Raw genomic sequence first — 21881 nt, 5'->3', positions numbered from 1 at the left:
TCCTTGTACGCCGTTTTTAACATTTCAAGAGTTTCTGTTCCACTTTTCCCGAGCAAAAAGCAGAATTTCACCGCCGCACGCTGTTCACGAAAATCAGCCATTGCAAAAACGACGATCACACAAAACAGTTGTCACTATAAACTTTGCCGAAACTAGTCCTTACCTTCTGAAGCAATGGTAGTCGGCTTATCGACTCAGGAATGTTAGCTCTATACACTCATAGCGGCAAAACGCGGTACTACAAAAGCTCTGCCCACAAAAAAATTAGTTCGGTTTCTTTTGGGTACCCCATCGTAAATATAACAATATAATAATGTTTCCATCTGGCATAAAAGTATTTAAAAAGTTATGAAACACCTAAAAAACTTCTTATTGGTTGCTGAAGTAAGAATAGCCATGAATTTTAATCATCTGTGAACACTCCATTATTTATATCCCTGGATAAGATGTATTTATTTTACTCCTTCCAAAGAAGTTTCAAATGACACTTTCTAAACAACGATACTATCACTGATATGCCATTCCAGTCCACTTTGCACGGTTAAAAATACCAGTTCTATTGCAAGAGTACTTCATGATATCCTCAAACCTAATTCAAGAGTATGACCTGGTAATTAGCAGTGTAGCTGTTTGAAGTCAATAAATGTTAGGTTTAGTCATTGTGTGTTTTCTCATTTATTTATAGACCATAGGTACTTAATGACAGTCAGTGTTGGATAAATGACTTTGACTGATTGCAGTTATGTATAAGCGACATATATCTTTAGACTCATGGGTTCATATTCCTGAGACCATCTGTTTCAACAGGTTTATTCTAGTTGGAATAATTCATAAAGTAAACTAGTTTTATTCCTAAATCTCAACCATTTACAAGTTGTTATAAGCTTAACATCATTCAGTACTTGCACTGCTTTTGTTACAGTAAGTATTGCCACACCCTTATTAAAGTATAGATGATATTCATTGTAATATGAGATTTTCTTATATGCACTTTAAGAGTTGTCCTTGTATAGCTGGGATTTCATGTAACTTCAATTTTCATTTGACAATTATGAATGATCCAAAACAGTTTAAAAGAATAATGAAACATTGTTTCTCTTGGCATAAGTAATATATCAGGTGACTACTTACCTTCTTATCCAAGAGGTGGTTAAACAAATAACAGTGATTAGTTGCCTCTTATCTGTGGCAGAACAAGAATGATGTGCAGTGTTAGTTTAAACTATGTTTAATTGAAAGAAAATCTCTTTCTCCTCTGGCTGGGAGAGTGACATTTCACTAGATGTACAAGTCTGGGTGGAATTGCTGACTAGGAGACAAATGTGGCTTTTATTACAATCAGCAGATGGCACAGAAAGCTCATAAATTTGTCTGTATATTCATAATATTCTGTTGTTCATTTCAGAATAGAAGTGTGGAATACAGATAGTGCATTAATAAGTTATGTTTCTTCAGAATAGTGCCCCACTTTAACAGGTTGCACTCACCCAGGTGAAAAGTTCGTATAAAGTTTGATGAAATGCCTTGCGGCAAAAGCAGCAATAGTTATTCCAGTATGATGTCATCTGAGTGATGAACAGTGTTTTTATAGTAATAATAAACATCGGCAGCAGTGTTGTGTTGTGCATGGCAGTAAGGGTTCTGTCCTGGTTGCAGCTGGTCCCTCCAGGTCAGGAGAAAATGGCAGTTGTGGGATAGTACCCCACATAATCTGACCGCACCATGTACCTCATTAATTGTAGATGATACCCTTCTCCTTGTCCTGAATTGTCTGTTGCCAATGGTGTTATCTGTTAGCTTTTTAGATGAAAGAACTAACTCTTTTCTAAGTGTCTTCTGAGTCTGACTGTTGCATTCTTATTATTATGATTTTATTATTAATTGATTAACATATTTTTCTTGTTTGTGTTTGTCTGCTTGCATGGATAAGGCTGCAAAGGTGATGATAACATTCTTCCAAAAACATATTTTATGTTCTTAGTTTGTATTGTTTGCGTGGATGGAGTAATTTTAGAACCACCCATCTATCTGCTGAAAAAATTGTTTTACTCTTATGGCCAGGTTCTAAGAGGACAAAAGTTATAGGCTTAAATGGTCCGTTTGAAATAAAATTAATATTGTTATTTATCTTCAGATTAAGACTCGTGAACTCATTTCCCAATAAAATGGGGATATTAAAATCAAAACAACACCTTAAAATGAGGTAAATTTTAATCTACTCTTGGGTGGTGTTCCAGAAGATTATCTTCATTTTATTTGTACTGAGAGACATTGTTTCCTTACATTCTTAGAAATTTACTGTGGTTATGAGGCATTTATCTCTCTAGGTATATTGAAAACAAAAATACGTTTTCTATTAAGCATAATGAAATTAATTTATTTCATAATTTTAGTTTAGTTATTATGATACAAATGAATAATAACAATAAATTCAGTGCTTGACATTGTTGCTAAACAACAGTGTTACGATTATTTTTCCTTTTTTCGTTGATTTAGTCATATGTTTCTGGCAAGTGAGGCAGTGGGTTGGGATATATGGTGGACGGCAGGACGAGTCTACAGGTACAGTAAAACCTCTGTTCATATCACCCACTACCTCTTAGCATGAAATTTGTTGTGTGATTACAATTCCATTCTAAAATAATAATGACCCTTTGCCTTCACCTGCATCAAGCTTGTTTCTTTCAACATTCTACCAACTACCTACAAATAATAAACACAAAGTGGACTAATGTTAAGCTCACCATGAGTGTGCTTCCTCTGACTGTGCTCCATTGTTTGGCCATTTGTCTTTGTTCTTACATTCAATAGGCATGGAAGGGTTTGCTGTATTTATGAGATATTGTTGTGAACAGTTCAGTAACAGAATGGACTTAATGTTGGGTTAGTGTCTCAGCTTATTCATATAGTATTTCAGTTCTTGGATAACAATTAGATGTACAGTAATAGCTGGATATATCTTTTCCATTAAAAATACATATACACATACATATAAAATACAAATACATAAATACACTAAGGGTACATGAAGTCCAGGACATGATGCTGAGACTTATGTGTTTTGTGTTCACATTTGAAAAATCCTCTGAAATAGCTGCCCTAACTGGCAAGTCTTTTCTTCTTTACACTGTCTATTCTGACGTTAAGAGGTGTTTTAAAATAGACCCTGGTTGTTTCCTTATAATTTTATGTTATTCACAATTGGTAATTATTTTACTCTCTCTTATTGTATTGCTACAAAAGTATGGGATGCAAATTGCAGAAACATTTAACATGCCAATTTTCTACTACAGAAATGGCTTAAACTAACTTTAGAAGAACAAGAATACTTGTAACTTTCTTTGAGATGGAACATACTGGAACATTTTTCAAAACAGATGCCCTTTTAAGCTATTTTGTGGCTACAGTTAACTTTATTTGCTACATTCTGACTCAGTAAATGAAGATCCTTTTTATTTGACAGAAGAAAGGTAAAATGGAGAATTTAGGATATTGCATCACAAAGAACATTATGATTTATATGTGCCACTTTATCTTGTCGGAACAGTGAAAGCAAGCAAGGTACAGTGGGATGGGTATGTAACTTAGATGGGTGAAGAAGATGAAGAATTTTACTAGGTAAACTGCTTGAAGACTGGGGAAGAGACAGGATACTAGCACTAAGGTCGACATTTTGGGAAAAAAGTTTTGAAGGTAGGAGATAGGTGGTATTAGTTCAGGATCATGCCAGTTTTATGCGTTTACATAACAACTTTGAAACTCTTGGTTCTTCTGCCAGAGATTTAGTGTTTATATGGCATAACTAATAACATCCAATGAAGAAGTGACCAATTTTAAAGAAGTTTGGACACTTATCTTTCCCTTAAGAATAGAAGCATTCATAATTCTGATTTCATATAAATGCCACTGGGAAGCATTACTGTAAATTACAAGTAGTGATGATATTTTGATTGATTTTATAATGCATATTAAATTAATTTTGCTTGTTAAAACTTGATTTTCTTCTATGACAACCACTTGCTACAAAAACTCTGTAACACTAAAGTCAGCAGTGGTCTGATGATGAGGTTTTACTGTACTTGTTCCTCATTACTGAACTCTCAGACACATATCCTCAAACACTGGAAGTGATGGTGTACATGTACTAGAAGTAGAACATCTCTGAAGGTGTGTCATCATAAGATAGTGACAGAGATTGTTACAGCATCATCAGAAAGTTACTAGATCCTGTGTTCAACATATGGGGATATAAATATAAACTACCTTAATGAATCTAAAGAGAAAAATGAATTAAATAATTTATTAAATTCATACAATCTTGTAAGTATAATTCATTTTCCCACAAGAATTACTAGCAATTCAAAAACTACCATTGATAATATTTTCCTTGATTCTACCAAATTTGTAAACTTTGTAACCTCCTCATTATCAAACGGCTTATCAGATCACGACGCCCAGATGTTAGAAATATACACACGTAAATTAAATTGTAAAAGAGTAAATCATAAAGTTAGAATTATAAGGAAAATTGACTCATATTCTATAATGGAATTTAAAGATAAGCTGAGTGAGGAGCAATGGCAAACCATATTTGATAACACCAACAAAGATGTGAATGATATTTTTAATTCTTTTTTGAATACATACCTGCAGATTTTTTATTCATGTTTCCCTAAAATAAAAGTCTATGAAAGAAAGTCAACTAATCAATGGATAACAAAAGGCATAATAAATTCTTGCAAAAGGAAAAAGGAGCTATACTTGTTAATGAGGTCTAATAATGATGAGAAACTGAGAAATTACTATTTAAGGTATAGTAAGATCTTATCAAAAATAATAAAAGCTGCCAAAAAGTTGAACTACAATAATAAAATTATCTATGCTCACAATAAGATTAAAGCAACATGGAATGTTATAAAAAGTGATATGGGAGTAAATAACAACAAAACTGATAAACGAGATATAGACACAAATTGTGAAGAAGCTTCCATAAAAATTAATGCTGAGAATTTCAACGATCACTTTTTAAAAATTGCTGAAAGTATCTCTGGTAAAATTAAGAGTAATAATAGTTTAAATACTAATAGCACTACTTACTCTCCATTCAACTTATCGCAGATTCTAAATTTTCAGTATGATAACATTATATTTCACAATACTTCTACAGGCGAAATTGAAGAAATTATAAAAAATCTTCCCTGGAAAAACAGTTGTGGTTACGATGAAATATCCATAAAATTATTGAAAATTAGTGCACCCTTTATTAGCTCTCCATTATGTTGTATTATAAATAAGTCATTATCTACAGGTGTTTTTCCAAGTAGACTGAAATATTCGATTGTTACCCCTATATACAAGAAAGGTGATAAAAATAATGTATCAAATTTTAGACCAATTTCTCTATTACCATCTTTCTCTAAGATTTTCGAAAAAGTTATATATAAGAGAATAATGGCTCACCTTATTACAAATAATATCCTTTCAAATTGTCAGTTTGGATTTAGGAAGAACACATCAACTATAAATGCAACCTACAAATTAACAAATGATATACTGATGGCCTTAAATAATAAAAGGAAAAGTGGTGGTATATTTTTTGACTTGGAGAAGGCTTTTGATTGTGTGGACCATGGTATATTATTGGTTAAAATGAAATATTATGGTGTAAGCGGTGTGATGTATTCTCTAATTGAGTCATATTTAGAAAATAGATACCAAAGAGTAAAATTTAACAATAAGTTATCAAATTGGGGAAAAATTGATAAAGGAGTTCCTCAAGGATCGATTTTGGGTCCGCTATTGTTTTTGATTTATGTAAATGACTTACCCTCCTTTATACAGTGTTCTGTCCCATCACATACATCAGTTGTGCTATTTGCCGATGATACAAGTGTAATAGTAAATGAATTAAATTTTATGCAGCTGGAAAAAAAACTTACTACGGTGTTTAGATCGATGAATGAATGGTTTAATTCAAATATGCTTTCATTAAATTTAGGCAAGACTTGCTGTGTAAATTTCTCAGCTAAACATAATTTTACCAAAAAATTAAATATTGAATATGGAAACAAAATTTTATTAGAGTCAAATGAGGTAAAATTCTTGGGTATGACACTGGATAACACAATATCTTGGAAAAAGCATATAGATTCAATTATAGGTAAATTAAATAAAGCCTGTTACATAATTAGGAAAACCAAACAGTATTTAAATATTGATGCCCTTAAAATGGTGTATTACGCCTTTTTCCACTCAGTGATGTCTTACGGTTTGATTTTTTGGGGAAATAGAACTCTCAGTATGTGCGTTTTTAAATTGCAGAAGAGAGCTGTTCGAATAATGGTGGGAGCTGGAAACAGAGATTCATGTAAAAAAATCTTTAGACAATTGAAAATATTACCACTGCCCTCTCAATATATATATTCTTTGATGATGTTTGTAGTTAATAATATGGATTTATTTGCAGAAAATTCAGATATATATACAACTGTAACAAGAAATAGTTCAAATTTGCATCTCCCCTCGTCAAATCTAACAGCATTTCAGAAAGGTCCACAGTATTTTGGAATCAAAATTTATAATAGTCTTCCACGCAAAATAAAACAGTTATCCAAAAACAAAAATCGATTCAAGAAAGCACTATTACAATTTCTCCATTTACATTCATTTTATGGTATTGATGAATTTTTTGATTACACGGTTAAGAAGATTGATAATTGATTTTATTGGGATTAAATACTTAATTAATGAAAAGTTAAATTACAAGTTTTATAATTTTAAAATTATGTTTACATAAATATTTTAACATGTATTATATTTTTTGTAATTATTATATTTAATTGTTATATTGGACTATTGTCTATATCCTGAGTCTTACGACCTTGTAAAGGATTTTTGACATGTAAATAAATGAAATGAAATGAAATGAAATGGATACCAGTTACACCATACTGAAGATCTCGTTGAACACAGAAATATTTGCTTAAGATTACCTCATCAAGGTATGACATGCCCTCATAGATGGATCGGATAAAGGGTAGCAGTATATCAACACTTAAAAAACCGTCAATGTCATTTTTTGTGTTTTTAATTTTGTTTATTTGTGATATTTGAAAGATGAAATTTAGTATGTCATTCATTACATCCAAAACAACAGTTTTCCTTTGTTTATTCTTTCATTGCCACATGCCTCATATGTACAGGATTGTTCCTTATTACAAATGATAAAACAGTTCCGTTCAGTGTGACTGTTGAAGCTTTTATTACATCACTTCTTAGTACCCTAACGTGTTTCGGTCCCTATAGACCATCATCAGAAGGAATATCAATACTTTTAGAAACTACTATTACATCAGGTGTTTTGATTTTTAAAATACAAAAATATACAATATTTGTAATATACACTTTTACAAAATCCAAATTTCTTACAACTACAGCAACTGCCCTTGATGCATTAAAGTTTTTTAAAAACTTCTTATTATTTAAGTTAAAATTAAAATTATTTAACTGAATAGGTTCGTGTCCCTTGTCCTTTCGTTTTTTTTTTTTGACAGGGCTGAACTTGTGCTGTCTGTTTTTATTGTCTTGGATTTTGTAAAAGTGTATATTACAAATATTGTATATTTATGTATTTTAAAAATCAAAACACCCGATGTAATAGTAGTTTCTAAAAGTATTGATGTTCCCTCTGATGATGGTCTATAGGGACTGAAACATGTTAGGGTACTAAGAAGTGATGTAATAAAAGCTCTAACAGTCACACTGGATGGAATTGTTTTATCATTTGTAATATTGTTAGTGTGCCGGACCAGACTGAAACAAATCAGATTTTTCCTTAGTTTGATACTTTGTTCCATTCCCCTGTGAAAGAATCTGGGGAATATAATTGTGCTGTACTTAAGTGACACTAATTTCTTGACTTGGAAACAAGTCTCCAGTTTACAGTGGCTTCATTGTTACTATCCCCATTTATAAGAAATTTAAGACAAGTACTTAGGTGTTAAATACAAATTCTGCTTAGATCAGAGATAGGAGAAATACATGCAAAAGTCTGTAGAGAGATGCACTATAAAGGAATGACTTTGAATTCAGGGAAGGGGATAGGAAGATAATATTGAACTACAATTTAGGGAAATAGGTTTAAATGAAATTAACTGGCTCATGATCATGTACAGTGGTGAGTTCTTAATATTACCGGTATTGACTCTTTGTGCTCTGGTCCCAGAAAATTAGTGTGCCCTGGATTATGAATTGAAAATCGTAGCTTACTCAAGTCTGAATTTCCCGGAAGCAACATGTAATAAGGCCAGCCTATCTTTGTATATAATTGGTTCTGATTTACGACAAGAGAACTTAATACCAAAGAAATAGTGAATGTTTAAATGTTGATCTTTCTGTAGACATAAGTAAACTGTGCTGCTCTGACTGTATAACTGAATTCTCTATACACTAACCTCTTTGCAAGACTTGTACTAATACTTTTTATAATTATTTATCACTTTCAATTACTCAGATGTGTATATCACTTTGCATGCTGAGACTTATACTGCTCCATATATAACTGTACCTAATGAAGAATGTCCTAGGATCTGGCCAATATGAGTCTGAAAATTAGTCAGTTGTAGTTATTGCTGGAATGCTAATGACAGTGATTTCCCTTGATGTAATTGTGAGTAAGCAGTTATTAGTTTCATCACTATTGGCATGAACCCATAATTATTATTTTTTGTAAATACATGCAAGTAAGATTTTGGCCAGGCTGACATTCTGCTTGGACACCAAATATGATCTCTGCTCATCACCACTTTAAAGTTGCTTACTTTTTGTAGCTTTTGATATGAAATGTGGCTTCATGCAAACTCCAGTCTTGAACCAGTTTGTACTGTCTGTGGTGTGTTGTTTAATTACAGTACATTTACTGTGGTAAAACTATGCCTTTGTTAATTGTTACTTTAAGAAGGTTTTCCCAAAAAAGAACATTCTGTATATGCTTATATTTTATGGAACATTAATACTGTGTGTAATTAAAGAACAGCAGGTTTCTGATCAGTATAACATTCAGCTGAAAATCTTGTGTTTCATTCTTTGTACATATTCAAGTTAGGGTACATACATTGGATGATTTTGTCAAAGAGTACATTGTATGGTGATAAGTTATTAGCAGCCCAGAAATATTGCCAACTATACAATCATAAAGGTATTGCTTAAAGTACATAGAACTTCAGATTTATAAAACATACACAGGTAAAGTTTGTTTGTAGTTGTGATAAGAATCAGTGTAAGATGTCATAGTTCTGCAGGACATAAGCGAAAGAATTTAATATTTTCACTTTATTTCACATTTCTTCCCAGTTTATTGCTTCTGAAAGCACGTTAAAGGGAACAGAGTTTAAAAATTAGAATGTGATTTGGAATCTCTCACTGTTACACTGTTGTATGGAAATATGAAGCTTATAGTGTGCAAGATTAAAAGAGAATTTTAAAAGTTTACTCAGATGTGTTTCTTCAGTTGAAGCATCATATTACATTAATTATTGCATCATTATCATTTTCATCATCATCATTACTTTTCAGTCTTTATATGAGTATTTTAAATGATGAGATGTTTATTAAGGAGAAAACCCAATACTTTAACAGATGAGACTCCATTTAAAAAATTGAAAAGGCAAAGAATTTGTGGCCCTTGATTCACCTTTCCTTGTTGAAACCTAGTCACATAGTGCTCTTTCTTCAGTTGTAATTGTTGTACCTGCAGTAATGACCAATATTTAAGATTATTGTGAAAATTATGACATACAGGTTTCTTAACATGCAATACTTCATATAGGACATACCAGACACTTACGTTCCATTAACTATAATGCCATTTGTCTCAGTACATTTTTGTTGAACTTTTGTTCAAAGCAAAATAGATAAATTGATTTAGTTCAGAAGTGTCTATGATCTAGTTCCACTTCAGCCAAATTTATGAACCATTGGTTAAAGTCAAGTATAAATATTTCTTGAAGAGAAATAATTTCCATGCTGCTTTTACTGAAGAATTATGTACTGTCAATAAGGGTGCAAAATCCACCTATTCTATTTTCCTTGCTCTCACTCTATGTTCCATCATATCTTGCACTTCAGACATTTTAATATCATGCTCTTTATACTCAAATACCAGGTACTGTGGCACTTTTGTAGCAAGTGCTGCATCCTAAAAATCGTTAACAGTATTAAGTTCCACAAGGCCACACAGTCCACGACCGACTCACATAGCTACCCCCAGCCCGCCCCAGCTTAAGGGTTAATGCCCTCCCATTAACCTTGCCTTTCTCCCCCAACACAATATCCCATATACCTGTTCTAATCTTGCTCCTGTCCCAGACCTTTCCCCTCTCCCTCTCCACTTATTTCCCATGTAGACTTGTCCCCTTCCTTCCCTGCTGTCATAAAACTGAGTTTATTTCCAACATTAGTCTGCTTGCACCTGTTCTCACTGTCTTTTCGCTTGTGGATTTTCTTATTTTTCCTTCTACCTTGAAGATGGAGGCAATACGTTCCTACGAAACGTCGGTTAACACCACATCTACATGGTGCCACATCACAGAAGACTGCTTTCTTCATAGTCACCGCCGTAAAAACCTCAAATCTTACACAGTATTAAGTTAGTTTACATTAGACTATTTATTTTACCATAATTTACATCAGTGTTTGATCATCCAATGTTTCCAATAGAGTATTCATACTTCAGTTTATCTGTCCATTCATACAGTCATTCTGCAACAAAATCAAACCATGACTTCCTCTCCCTTCATGTCCAGTCTTCTCAATTTGCAGCAGCTGCCATTCGGTGGGAAGTTTCTGTTAATGAGGCAGTCCCCTGGGACATTTTCATTTATGTGTTTCTGATTTATATAGTGGAACTCCACGATTTACTACATTATTTTGATAGTAAACTAGCATGACACACTGCAGCTAATTATGCACCAGTGCCTTAGATTATCATAAACGACTTTTCATCTTTAATGAAATATAGACCAGTTTCATAACTTTTAATAATTTTCATACATCTTGTGTTGTTCTTCATGTTTTCATAAAATGTACAATTTATTTCAGTTATGGGTAGTTTCATACATAAATTATAACCATCTTAACACCATCCATTTCTATAGTAAATTTATCATGAAAAGGACAAAATGGGGGAGGGGTCCCCCATATGTTTCGGGAAGAGCATCCTAGTATTCATGTAATATGGTGGAGCTGCGTGCTTCTCTATCACTACATTCACTGATTAAATTACAGTACATGAATTTACCAAAAAAATTGACTTATGGACTGAATGTAGACTACCTCCAAAATATCTTTTAGCACATAGTGCTTATTCCATTATGGATTTTGCAATTTTCTGAAGTACATGTATATTTATCTCTGATATTTACAGGCTAAAAGCATCCCCACAGACTGATTAAAAATGTAATGATTTTATGTTGATAAATTAGTACCTTTCTGGATTATTCCTGATCCTAACAAATACTGTTCATGCTAGTTAATCACTTCTGCTCATAACCAGACATATAATGTGAGAGAGACAGATTTGAGTTTTGGGGTTTTCGTGGTATGAACAAATGGGTTTTGACACTTTGCAGCCTTGAAGGTGGTTACCATCTTTGAAGAAACCTGGCTCTTCCATCTCCAGGGTAGGAATTTGTAGAGTTTGGATGTGATTTCTTTCTGTAAGAATGATGGACAGATCAGGCTGATGTTACCAAGAAGTATAGTCTTTCAGAGCCAGGAAATGGGGAACAGGAGCCCCATTGCCCAATTCCCATTGGCCTGGACAGGACTCTCTCCTCTCCTCCATTTCATGGCTTTTATAGATCCATCTTCTTGTGAATGTTAGTAAGTACTCAGAGTTGCCTGACTGTAAAATATTATCTTCCAATCTGTGAAATAAGACCAGTTATATTTAGGCTCTCAGTTAAGGAAAATATATTTCTTGCAAATTAACACTGTAACCATCATAATTGTAATAATTCTTTGTTATTCAAGTGTATACAACTATGAAAACACAAAATTATGGTTAAAAGTATGTCCAATATATCAAAGGACATGTCTGCCAAAAGCAGTGGATTGGTTAGAATTCTATGTGTGTTGTGTAAGTGCCTAAAATTCTTCCCATACTGACAGTTTCTAGACTCCATATGCATATGTTATAAAATGATTTGTATTTCAATAGGCCTGCCTGATCCTCCAGTAGACATTCAAGTAGAGGCAGGCCCACAGGATGGGACTTTGCTGGTCACATGGTTGCCTGTTGGGCTTAATGCTTCCACCAATGGGGCTCCAGTGACAGGATATGCTGTCTATGCTGATGGCAAGAAAGTTACTGATGTTGACAGTCCAACAGGTATGGTTTTATAACAGGGGAACCAGAAGGAGTTAAGAAGCCACACAGGTATTTTGTCCTTTACCTTACTTACTTACTCATGGAGCTGAGCCCTTCTGGAGGAACCGCCAATTCTGCAGCCACTCAAGAATATCCCAGCATTTTATGGAACGTGAAGGTTCATTACCGTGTTCACAAGGGCCCTCCACTGGTCCATATCCTGAGCCAGATCTATCCAATCCATACCATCCCATCCTATCTCTCTAAGATCCATTCTAATATTGTCCACCCACTCACGCTTTGGTCTTCCTTGTGGTCTCTTTCCTTTTGGCTTTCCCACCAATATCCTATATGCATTCCTCATCTCCCCCATTCGTGCTACATGACCTGCCCACCTCATCCTCCTTGACTTGATCATTCTAATTATACTTGGAGAAGAGTACAAGTTATGAAGCTCCTCATTATGCAGTTTTCTTCAACCTCCTGTCACTTCATCTCTCTTTGGTCCAAATATTCTCAACACCCTGTTCTCAAACACCCTCAGTCTATGTTCCTCCCTTAATGTCAGAGACCAAGTTTCACACCCATACAGAACCACAGGCAAAATTATAGTTTTGTATATTCTAATTTTTATGTTTTTGGACAACAGACAAGAAGACAAAAGTTTCTGGACTGAACGGTAGCAAGCATTACCAGAGTTCAATCGCCTCTTAATTTTCTACTGAATCAGGTTTCAATCTGTTATCATTGTTCCCAAATATCTGAACTGTGCCACATTTTCAAAACATCTGTTTCTTGTCTTTATATCATGATTTTGCCCTGCATTTTGGTGATGAGACAGTAACATATACTTAGTTTTCTCTGTGTTTACTTCTAGACCAATCTCTTTACTTGTGTCAATTAAAGTTTGTGTGTTTTTCTTTATGGTGTCTACATTATCACCCAGTAGATTCACATCATCAGAGTAGACCAACAGCTGATGTGTCCCATTTAATTTCAGTCCCACCTGGTTTCCCCGGACCTTCCTAATTGCATATTCTAAGGCAAAGTTGAAAAGGGGTGGCGATAGAGCATCTCATTGTTTTAGACCATTCTGGATAGGGAATTTATCAGACAAATATTTACATACACGGACTTTACTATACCTTTCGTTTAAACACATTTTAAAAAACCTAACTAGTTTCATGGGTATCCCAAACTATTATAAATTGTACAATACTTCCCTCCTAACTGAATCATAGGCTTTCTTGAAATCTATGAATAGCTGATGTACTGTCTCATCGTACTCCCATTTTTTCTCCAAGGTCTGACAAATGCGAAAGATCTGCTCTGTAGTTGATCTTTTACGTTGAAACCCACACTGATGATCCCAAATAATTTCATCTATATATGGACTTAACCTTGAAAGAAGAATATTGGACAAAATTGTATATGAAGTTGATAGCAGTGATATCCCCCAATAATTACTACAGTCAGTTTTATCACCCTTCTTGTGCACTGGTACAATAATAGACTCCTTCCACTGATCAGGCAATTTTTCCTTATGCCAAATAGAAGTAATTAGATTGTGGATCTTAGAACGTAATATTTCTCCTCCTCCTTGAATAAATTCTGCTGGAATTTGATCACTACCTGGCGATTTATACCGTTTCAATTTTGCAATAGCACTTTCAACCTCAAAAGGGCTCAGCTGTATGGATTTCTGTCTGCCTAACAGCACTGACCCTATGTACATTCAATATCTGAGAGAAGCAATTCCTCCACCTATTCAAAATTTTGTGGGAATCTGCAAGCAGATCATCATTCTCATCCTTCATTAAGTTACTGCTAGGCTGGTAACCCTTCTTAAAGTAATTTATTCCTCTATACAGGTCTCTAATGTTCTTGTTCTTACTGTTCATTGCAAGCTCATCAATTTTGTCGTTCAGATATTCCCTCTGTTTGTTCCTGAAATGCCTGCTGGTTTCATGTCTTATATTGTTCAGATTATCCCCATTTAACTTGCTTGGATCCTGTAACCATTACAATTTGGCCTGCTTTCTTTAATGTAATAATTTTGAGCATGTCCTTTACCTTACTGTCAACAAGTGAAATTTCAGATTTGGTATATGAAGAAATTTGTTATTCCTTATCTCTCCTTTAGGACTCTGCAACATAGCTGGAAACACTGGTCGTATATTCTTTTTATATGAGACTTTTCAATCATTATGCTTTATATTGGTGATGAAGTAATAAAATCTATCAAATATAATATCTAGTATTTAGGACTTTAATTATTAGATAAAATATGCCTTACATGTTTCAGCCCCATAGGCCATCATCAGAGGCTTACAAGTTAGAGAAGAAATTGCTCAGTGTACATTAATTTCTAGAAGTAACATTTGCATTGAAATCCCTTTATAATTGAAAGCGTTGAGGATTCTTGCTTATTTATAATTATAAATAAACAGATTATAATCTGTAAACAGGTAGACCTCGTGGTCTCTGGAAAAAGAATCATCACTCACTCCCTTATGGAGCTGAGTCCTTCTTGAGAAGCCGCCAGTTGTGCAGCTACTCAAGAACTTCCCAGCATTTTGTAAACCTGAAGGTTCATTATCATGTTCACAAGAGCCTGAGCCAGATTAATCCAATCCATCCCATCCTTTCTCTCTAAGATCCATTTTAATACTGTTCACCAACGTACGCCTTGGTCGTCCCAGAGGTATCTTTCCTTCTGGCTTTCCCACCAATATCCTGTATGTATTCCTCTCCTCCCCCATCCATGCTACATGCCCTGCCCATCTCATCCTCTTTGACTTGATCATTCTAATTATACTTAGAGAAGAGTCAAGTTATGAAGCTCCTCATTATGCAGTTTTCTCCAACCTCCTATCACTTCATTTTTCAGTGTTATCAAGTAGCCACATTTTTGGGTTGCATGTTTCAGTTCTTTGTATTTTAGTGTATTTCTATTGAACTACATTCTTACTAGTTCAAATTATAAAACCGATTAAAATCGCCTGCTTAAATTAAAGCCGATCTATGTTTGTAAATAAGCAGAAAAATACAACAGTTTGATGATATGAAGAAAGTACAAGTAATGTTTTATGTAGAAAAAAAGAATAGGAATTCTAGAACTACATAAATTTATATTAATTGATTATTTTCTTCCAAGGAGATTTTTATTGTTGATATTTGCAGGTGACCATGCGCTAATTGACATCAATAAATTGCTGGGACTAAATCCAAAACAGGTTACGGTGCGCACGAAGTCTCGTGATAGCCAGTCAGCTGACAGTGTTCCCACTCCCATTCCTTCTGTGGCTCTCAAAAATAAAATTAGCAAGGTATGGATAAGGAAGCATTCTTGTGTTCATTTTTAGCCTTCTTTTCTGAAAGTAAATTTTGTAACACATGGAGGGCACCGCCTCCACCCATCCATCAAGAGAGGTCTTGCTTAGTGTGGCCCAGATGCCTTTCAATCTGTAACACAATATCTTAAATTATATAGTAACCTATTTGCTTCAGACATAATATAATGATAACAAGAGGGTAAGATGGAAATTACTTAGAACTGAAAGTAATAGATTACAATCTACGATATATTAAATGCTCATATTAAACTATTTCTCCTTTTCTCTCTCTCTCTCTGTCTCTCTCTCATGCACATGACCCTCTGTACACTGTAAATCATCAAGTCTGGAATTCAGAATTCAAGATGTCTGATCTGTAAAGTCTGACATGTGCTTGGTGATTTTGAGAATATGTTGCTACTTGAGGGATATGTGATGTTATAGATTTAATGACAAAATGGATGAATATATTTGATAAAGGATGGTGTGGATAAGCTGGATCGGAGACAGAGGGCACAATATGGATCAGCCGTCCCACCTCACATGCGCCACCATATGCAGGGTAGCCAATCGGGGCATAGAAACATGAGGGTTGATGCTCATGGACAAGTTATAATAGACCCAGAAGAAAATCTATCTGATAAAGAGATCTACCCAGCAGGGAACCACATCAATATCCCGTCCATAGGTAAATGTATGCTTCTGTATTCCTTGCATTAACAAATTGTGGACAGGTCACACTGAAAGCCATGATTTAAATGCCATAGCATTACATATGGTTCACATAGATGTATGTTTTTAGCAGCTGTGCTGTTCTTCATCTCATGGATTGCATGTGCTGACATATTGGCTCAGGGTTACTAGTAGCTTGAAGAGAGATGTTTAGGTCTCCTAATAATAAGCACAGACCTCTTGTAACCTTGCTCTAAGATGACTGCATACAACAATCTGATCTGATGAAAATATAGACTGACATAATGAAGAATTTTTGTGGCTCAAGCTGCATGTGGTCAAGTTCTTGTTACTCTGTTTCCCACCAGATACAGACCACTAGTAACCCATGCCCTTAGAAAAAAAACAATGCATTCATTCTGTTCTATTCCCTCTATTGTTTTATGATTTTCTGCAGGATGAAACATGGTTTTGGATGGCAAAGTAATAGTGAATGATGACAGTTTGCCAAAACTTTATACAGATCAGTCTCTTACCATATCTGCTGATGAAATTAATGAAACAGAAACCCTGCATACTGTAGCTACCACCAGTTCAGTTTCTGTGCATATTTTTAGACCTGTATATTCTCAAAGGGCACCTCCACACTCTCTCCGATTAAACAGCAGCATGATCTTCAGAAACCCTAAGTCCCAGCGAACATTCTCCTTCAATGACCTTCATGTAGGCATGGTGGACTGGCACATTGGTATTTATGCTCCAATCAGTGCCATCATTCTTTCAAATTTCTTCATAATCAGCTTCCTCATTTGTGTAGTCATACTAACCATCATTCTCATTGCAGTTTTACAACTTTCTTTAATTTTATCAGTGTGCTTCCTAATGGTTCTTCAGGTCAGTTAAGAAATTTTCATGGCATTGACTATGTTAGCAGTGTGTTTATTATGTTCATACCTAATAATCACATGTATGTAATTTCTGCTCAAGGTTGATAGGTTTCCTTAATCTTTTGCCACTGGTAGCACCTCTGTCACTGCTAGCATGTTTGCTCAGTGTGACTGATTTTATGTCATGGATTACACAAAATTCAGGAGATAACATAAAATGTAATTTGAGATGCTTTACAGTCTGCAACTGCAGGAAGACTGAGCATGCCTGTGCCAATGGTGAGCAAGCATGGAGCTTGCCTGTCTATGAATTGTTCACATGCACCATCATTACACTTACTATACTCATATGCATTGTGACACTGATTTCCTTTTTAAGTGAAATTGTATTACGGCAAGATCTCATAAAGTAAGCTCATTGATAACAAATCATGCATATATAGCAAACTGTATATGTTGCATATATATTCATATCAATATCTAGGAGACTGCTCATAACTTGAAACTTTGTATGTTGGGCCAGAAATATTAAGCAAATAATTGTGCTTCAGAAATCACCAAGGATTCTGCCAGTGAAGGCAACTTCAGTGAAGACGATTACTTGGATGGTCGAAGAGGAGCTCGAGGATATCATGGACCCAGTGGGGGACATTATGACCCTCGAGGCATTCCACGTAGTCACACTGAAAGGGGTCGACCTCCTCCTTTACCGCATGAGAGAGGACGCATGGACCACCACCCTCCACCTCCTCGTGGCAGGGATAGGAATGATGACAGGTGGGAAATGAACACAAGACCATCTTCTTAACAAATCCAAAAGAATGTGTGATAGCAGAAACTATTGATGTTTGAGATATGAGGGTTTCATGGTCGTAAAAAGTCTGATTTTGGTCTTCTGGTTTGTAATGCATATTGTCTCACAGGAGGTTACTGGCATCTCAGAGGAAGGAACAGGATCCTCCAAACTTCTGATAGCTGCTATGAAACTACACAATATCATTAATTAAGAAACCACAGTTGAAGCTAGTGATGCATTCCAAAAATGTCGATGCATATGTCCACATGGTTACCATCATGAAAGTGTAGGCATTAGACCCAAATTATTACAACAGATGCTGCACATTTTTTATTACAATACAAGAATTCATGATGCCACACTAAGTGGTGTTAGTGTAATTACTCCTTAGTAATTCACTCAACTGAGGCTAAATATTTAAAAAAAAAAATGTATGATGTAATGAGTCTTCTGGACAGTGGCCAGTTTGTATAAAAGCTACCCCTTTTGGGATTTGGCTTAAGAATCAGTCTGCTATTTCATTTTTCTGGTGAGTTGTGACAGCAGGGTTAAGGTTCTGAGATGAAGCAACAGAGAAAGTTATAGAATATATGAGAACAGCCATTCCTTATTAGGATTTTAATCAAGTAACTGTTAAATAGGAAACAGAAGGATAACCATTAAATAACATTTCATTGTATGAGTTTGAAGGATTACATATTTTGGTTCTAACCCTTTTTTTTTTTTTTGTAGATCCCTGCTCTGGTAAGTGCTCTTTCCTCTCTGATTTGATTCGCATACCATAACCAGTTCATTTATCTTCCCCTCTTCTTATTTGTTTATTTGTGGTTTTATTTAATGACACTCACAGTAGCTCATATGCTAGCTTCAAATTGTTGGGTGGTTAATGAGTGCTAAATTACAAGGGGGGGTGAAATGAAGCAGTTGTGGTCTAATTTAAGGTACTGTCAAGACACTTGCTTGAAAGGACAAAGGGAAACCATTAAAAACTCGAGAGATCTGATCTCTTGGCTGAGATTTGAACATTGGACCTCCTGAATACCAAACAGAAATCCTATCCAGTCTACCACTATGTTCAGTATTATTCTTATATAGACTCAGAAAAGATTTCAAGACAAGGCTTTGTGAATCACTGTCATTAAGTTGATTGTCTTTTTTTGTTCTTATCTGCAAACACACATAGTCTTACTGTTTTCTCATTTTAGCCACTAATCTTAGTTCAGAATCATCTTTGACCATGACCCAGTTACTACAGTCCAGAAATAATCAGAAAGTATTGTTGTAATCATATTGGAATATGAAATGAGTTTGTAGAATCTTGTGTTTCACTGTAGTCTTCTTTAAAATTAATATGATTTTACAACTGTCTCCTTGCAGGGACCAGTATTATGGAGACCCTCGTGGTGACCCTAGAGGCAGACACGGGGGTCATCCTGGAGACAGGGGGCACCGGGGAGGACTCCCTCCTGGTCGGGTTCCTCCACCCCATCAACAGCCAGGGCCACCTCCAGGAGGTCCAGGACCTGGCCTAAGAGACAAAAGAGTGAGATGGTTTGTGGCTTTATATGACTACAACCCTACAACAATGTCACCAAACCCAGATGCTTGTGAAGAAGAGCTGCCATTCTCGGAGAATGACACCATCAAGGTATTAAGAAATTTGGAAAATACCAGTATATAGTATATCATAATACACATTGTATTTGTGATAGTGGGCATGAAGACATCCACTGTAGTAAGTCATTCAAAAGGAACATAACATTTTTCTATGATGCATTAACTGGGAGAAATAGGGTTGTATGGACAGAGAGCAAGCTAAATGTTTGACTGTTACATATACAGATTCTTTTCAAATTTTATGATAAAATAGTGCTTGAGGTAGAAGGAAAAATGTTCAGCTATTTGATATTTGAGGTTCCTACACTAGTTACTGTGATAATTATGTATTCTGGTAGGTAATTTCCAACTTTTCTAAGGAATATGCTGCTTCCATCTTCAGAGTAGAAGAGTGAAAATGGAAGCGGCCTGTTCTTCTGAAAGAGACTTCACAACATAACATCCCAGAATACATCAATGAAGGAATTAGTATCAATATCCAGTATATGTGTAATGGAAGATAAAGAATTCAGCAGGAACATGCTGAACTTTCAGAATACTGAGTAAAATATCCTTAAGTAGGTATTGAGAAAGGAATTAAATTTAGTGTCAATGTCCCCATTACTGAATATAGTATTTCATGTTTCATAGCTTAATTTCATAACAAAGTGAGCCATTGAGTGAGTGTCTCTTTTCCTTATCAATTGCTGTTGTTAGTTCTGAGGTTCCAAATCAATATAAATATCTCTAAGAGTTGTGCTTCATGGTCAGACAAACCATTCGAGTGAGGTCTAAGAGTATATATATCTAATTATTAACTATCAATGAAAATATTATCAATTGCTGATACATTATTGTTTTGAGTTTTTGTTGGAAAGTTTATGATACCGGAGAGAATTTAGGATTGTAGCAGAGAGTTCAAACATATTTTCCTGTTATTGTCAACAAGATAACTTACATTTATGTTTCCACAAATAAAAACTTCATATTTTGGGTATGCAATATATTAAGGATGGAATCTAGTCTGTTTAAAAATTCAGAGAAGTTCCTAGATAGTGCTCTATATAGGACCCAAATACATATTGTCGCATATTGGGCATATAACGCGACAAATGACTTCACGCCATATTTGATATAGCGAATTTTATTTCACATTCGCACTTACAATCACCCAAATTACAGATTTACGATTACTGCTATCTGCAGTATCACAAATAGTACACTCCAAATGCCAGAATACAACTGACTAGTTGCTGGCTAACTCGGAACTAACTCGGAGGTAGCTCGTGGACTGACTCGGAGGTAGCTCCAGGACTGACTGTGAATAGCCTTCGCTGCTCCTTATGTAGCCTCGATCGGACAATTGTCGTCTGGCGCCATGTTGCTAGCCACGCTGTCCGGAGTTGTTGACTGCTGCCTAGCAACCGTGATATCCCTCGGTGACGTCACTGCTGTTGACTCACTTGCATAGCTTCAAGGTTGCGGAGACTCGGTTAACGTCGGCTCCTCTCGGCTCACTTCGGTTCCGCTCGTGACGTCAACGCGGGGAGAGTTGCGGGGTGATTACTTGCCTATTACGCGAGCGCTACGTTACCGCTACATGCAGCTGGGGAGGTAAGGGTCAACATGTCACACTGCTCCCTCCTTAAGGCTGTTCATCCCGAATAGCCTAACGGTGCATCCCCGTTCTTTTTCTTTGGAGGCTGTTCTTGCAGCATGTCCTGTTTTGGATACTTCTCGCAGCGACTATCATCCGGCCGTTACAACAGCTCCCCTCTTAAGACCTGCTCGTCTCGAGCGGTTTCCTTTCAGCTCGCCAGAAGATCACATTCATCCATCGCTTTTTCCCATGGCACATTCNCTCTCTGGGGAGGCTGGTTCTTCTACATTACCGGTTCCTCCTCTGCTTGAAGTCTTATTTTCCGTTTTGGAGGCGGTCGACACTTCCACAGTGTCCAGTCCTTGATCATTTCTTTCTTCGGAGGATCCTTATGTCGACGTAACAGCTCTTGATGCGTTGTTTGCACTCGCTGACGTCGTCGTTCCTCCTGGTCTTCCAGCCACTTGCTGGCGTGAGACCGTGGCGCCAAACCCTTTCTCCGGCATCCGAAGGTTCCCTGGGGAGTTTCCTTCTTGAAGTCACTTCTCCAACATCGTGCCACTGTCGCGTTATGGGATATCTTCCTGCAGATGGCAGCCAACCTTATCCGGGACGCATGATCTCCTCA

General features: G+C 35.7%; 1 protein-coding gene across 1 annotated transcript in view; it reads left to right on the top strand.

The window, feature by feature from the left end:
• Window positions 1–21881, top strand: part of LOC111871261 (RIMS-binding protein 2) — a 103179-nt gene that overhangs the window by 64386 nt on the left and 16912 nt on the right. Inside the window, exons 15-21 of the mRNA XM_033754175.1 lie at window positions 1931–1939; window positions 2497–2562; window positions 12218–12388; window positions 15551–15696; window positions 16183–16390; window positions 17813–18038; window positions 19435–19705. Of these exons, the coding sequence (XP_033610066.1) occupies window positions 1931–1939; window positions 2497–2562; window positions 12218–12388; window positions 15551–15696; window positions 16183–16390; window positions 17813–18038; window positions 19435–19705 (1097 nt within the window). The remainder of the gene's footprint in view (window positions 1–1930; window positions 1940–2496; window positions 2563–12217; window positions 12389–15550; window positions 15697–16182; window positions 16391–17812; window positions 18039–19434; window positions 19706–21881) is intronic.

The sequence above is a fragment of the Cryptotermes secundus genome, unplaced genomic scaffold (genome assembly GCF_002891405.2).
Source record: "Cryptotermes secundus unplaced genomic scaffold, Csec_1.0 scaffold699, whole genome shotgun sequence".
In the NCBI taxonomy this organism is placed as follows: domain Eukaryota; kingdom Metazoa; phylum Arthropoda; class Insecta; order Blattodea; family Kalotermitidae; genus Cryptotermes; species Cryptotermes secundus.
Note: the sequence above shows the minus strand (reverse complement) of the source record. Positions and strands in the feature narration are given on the sequence as shown.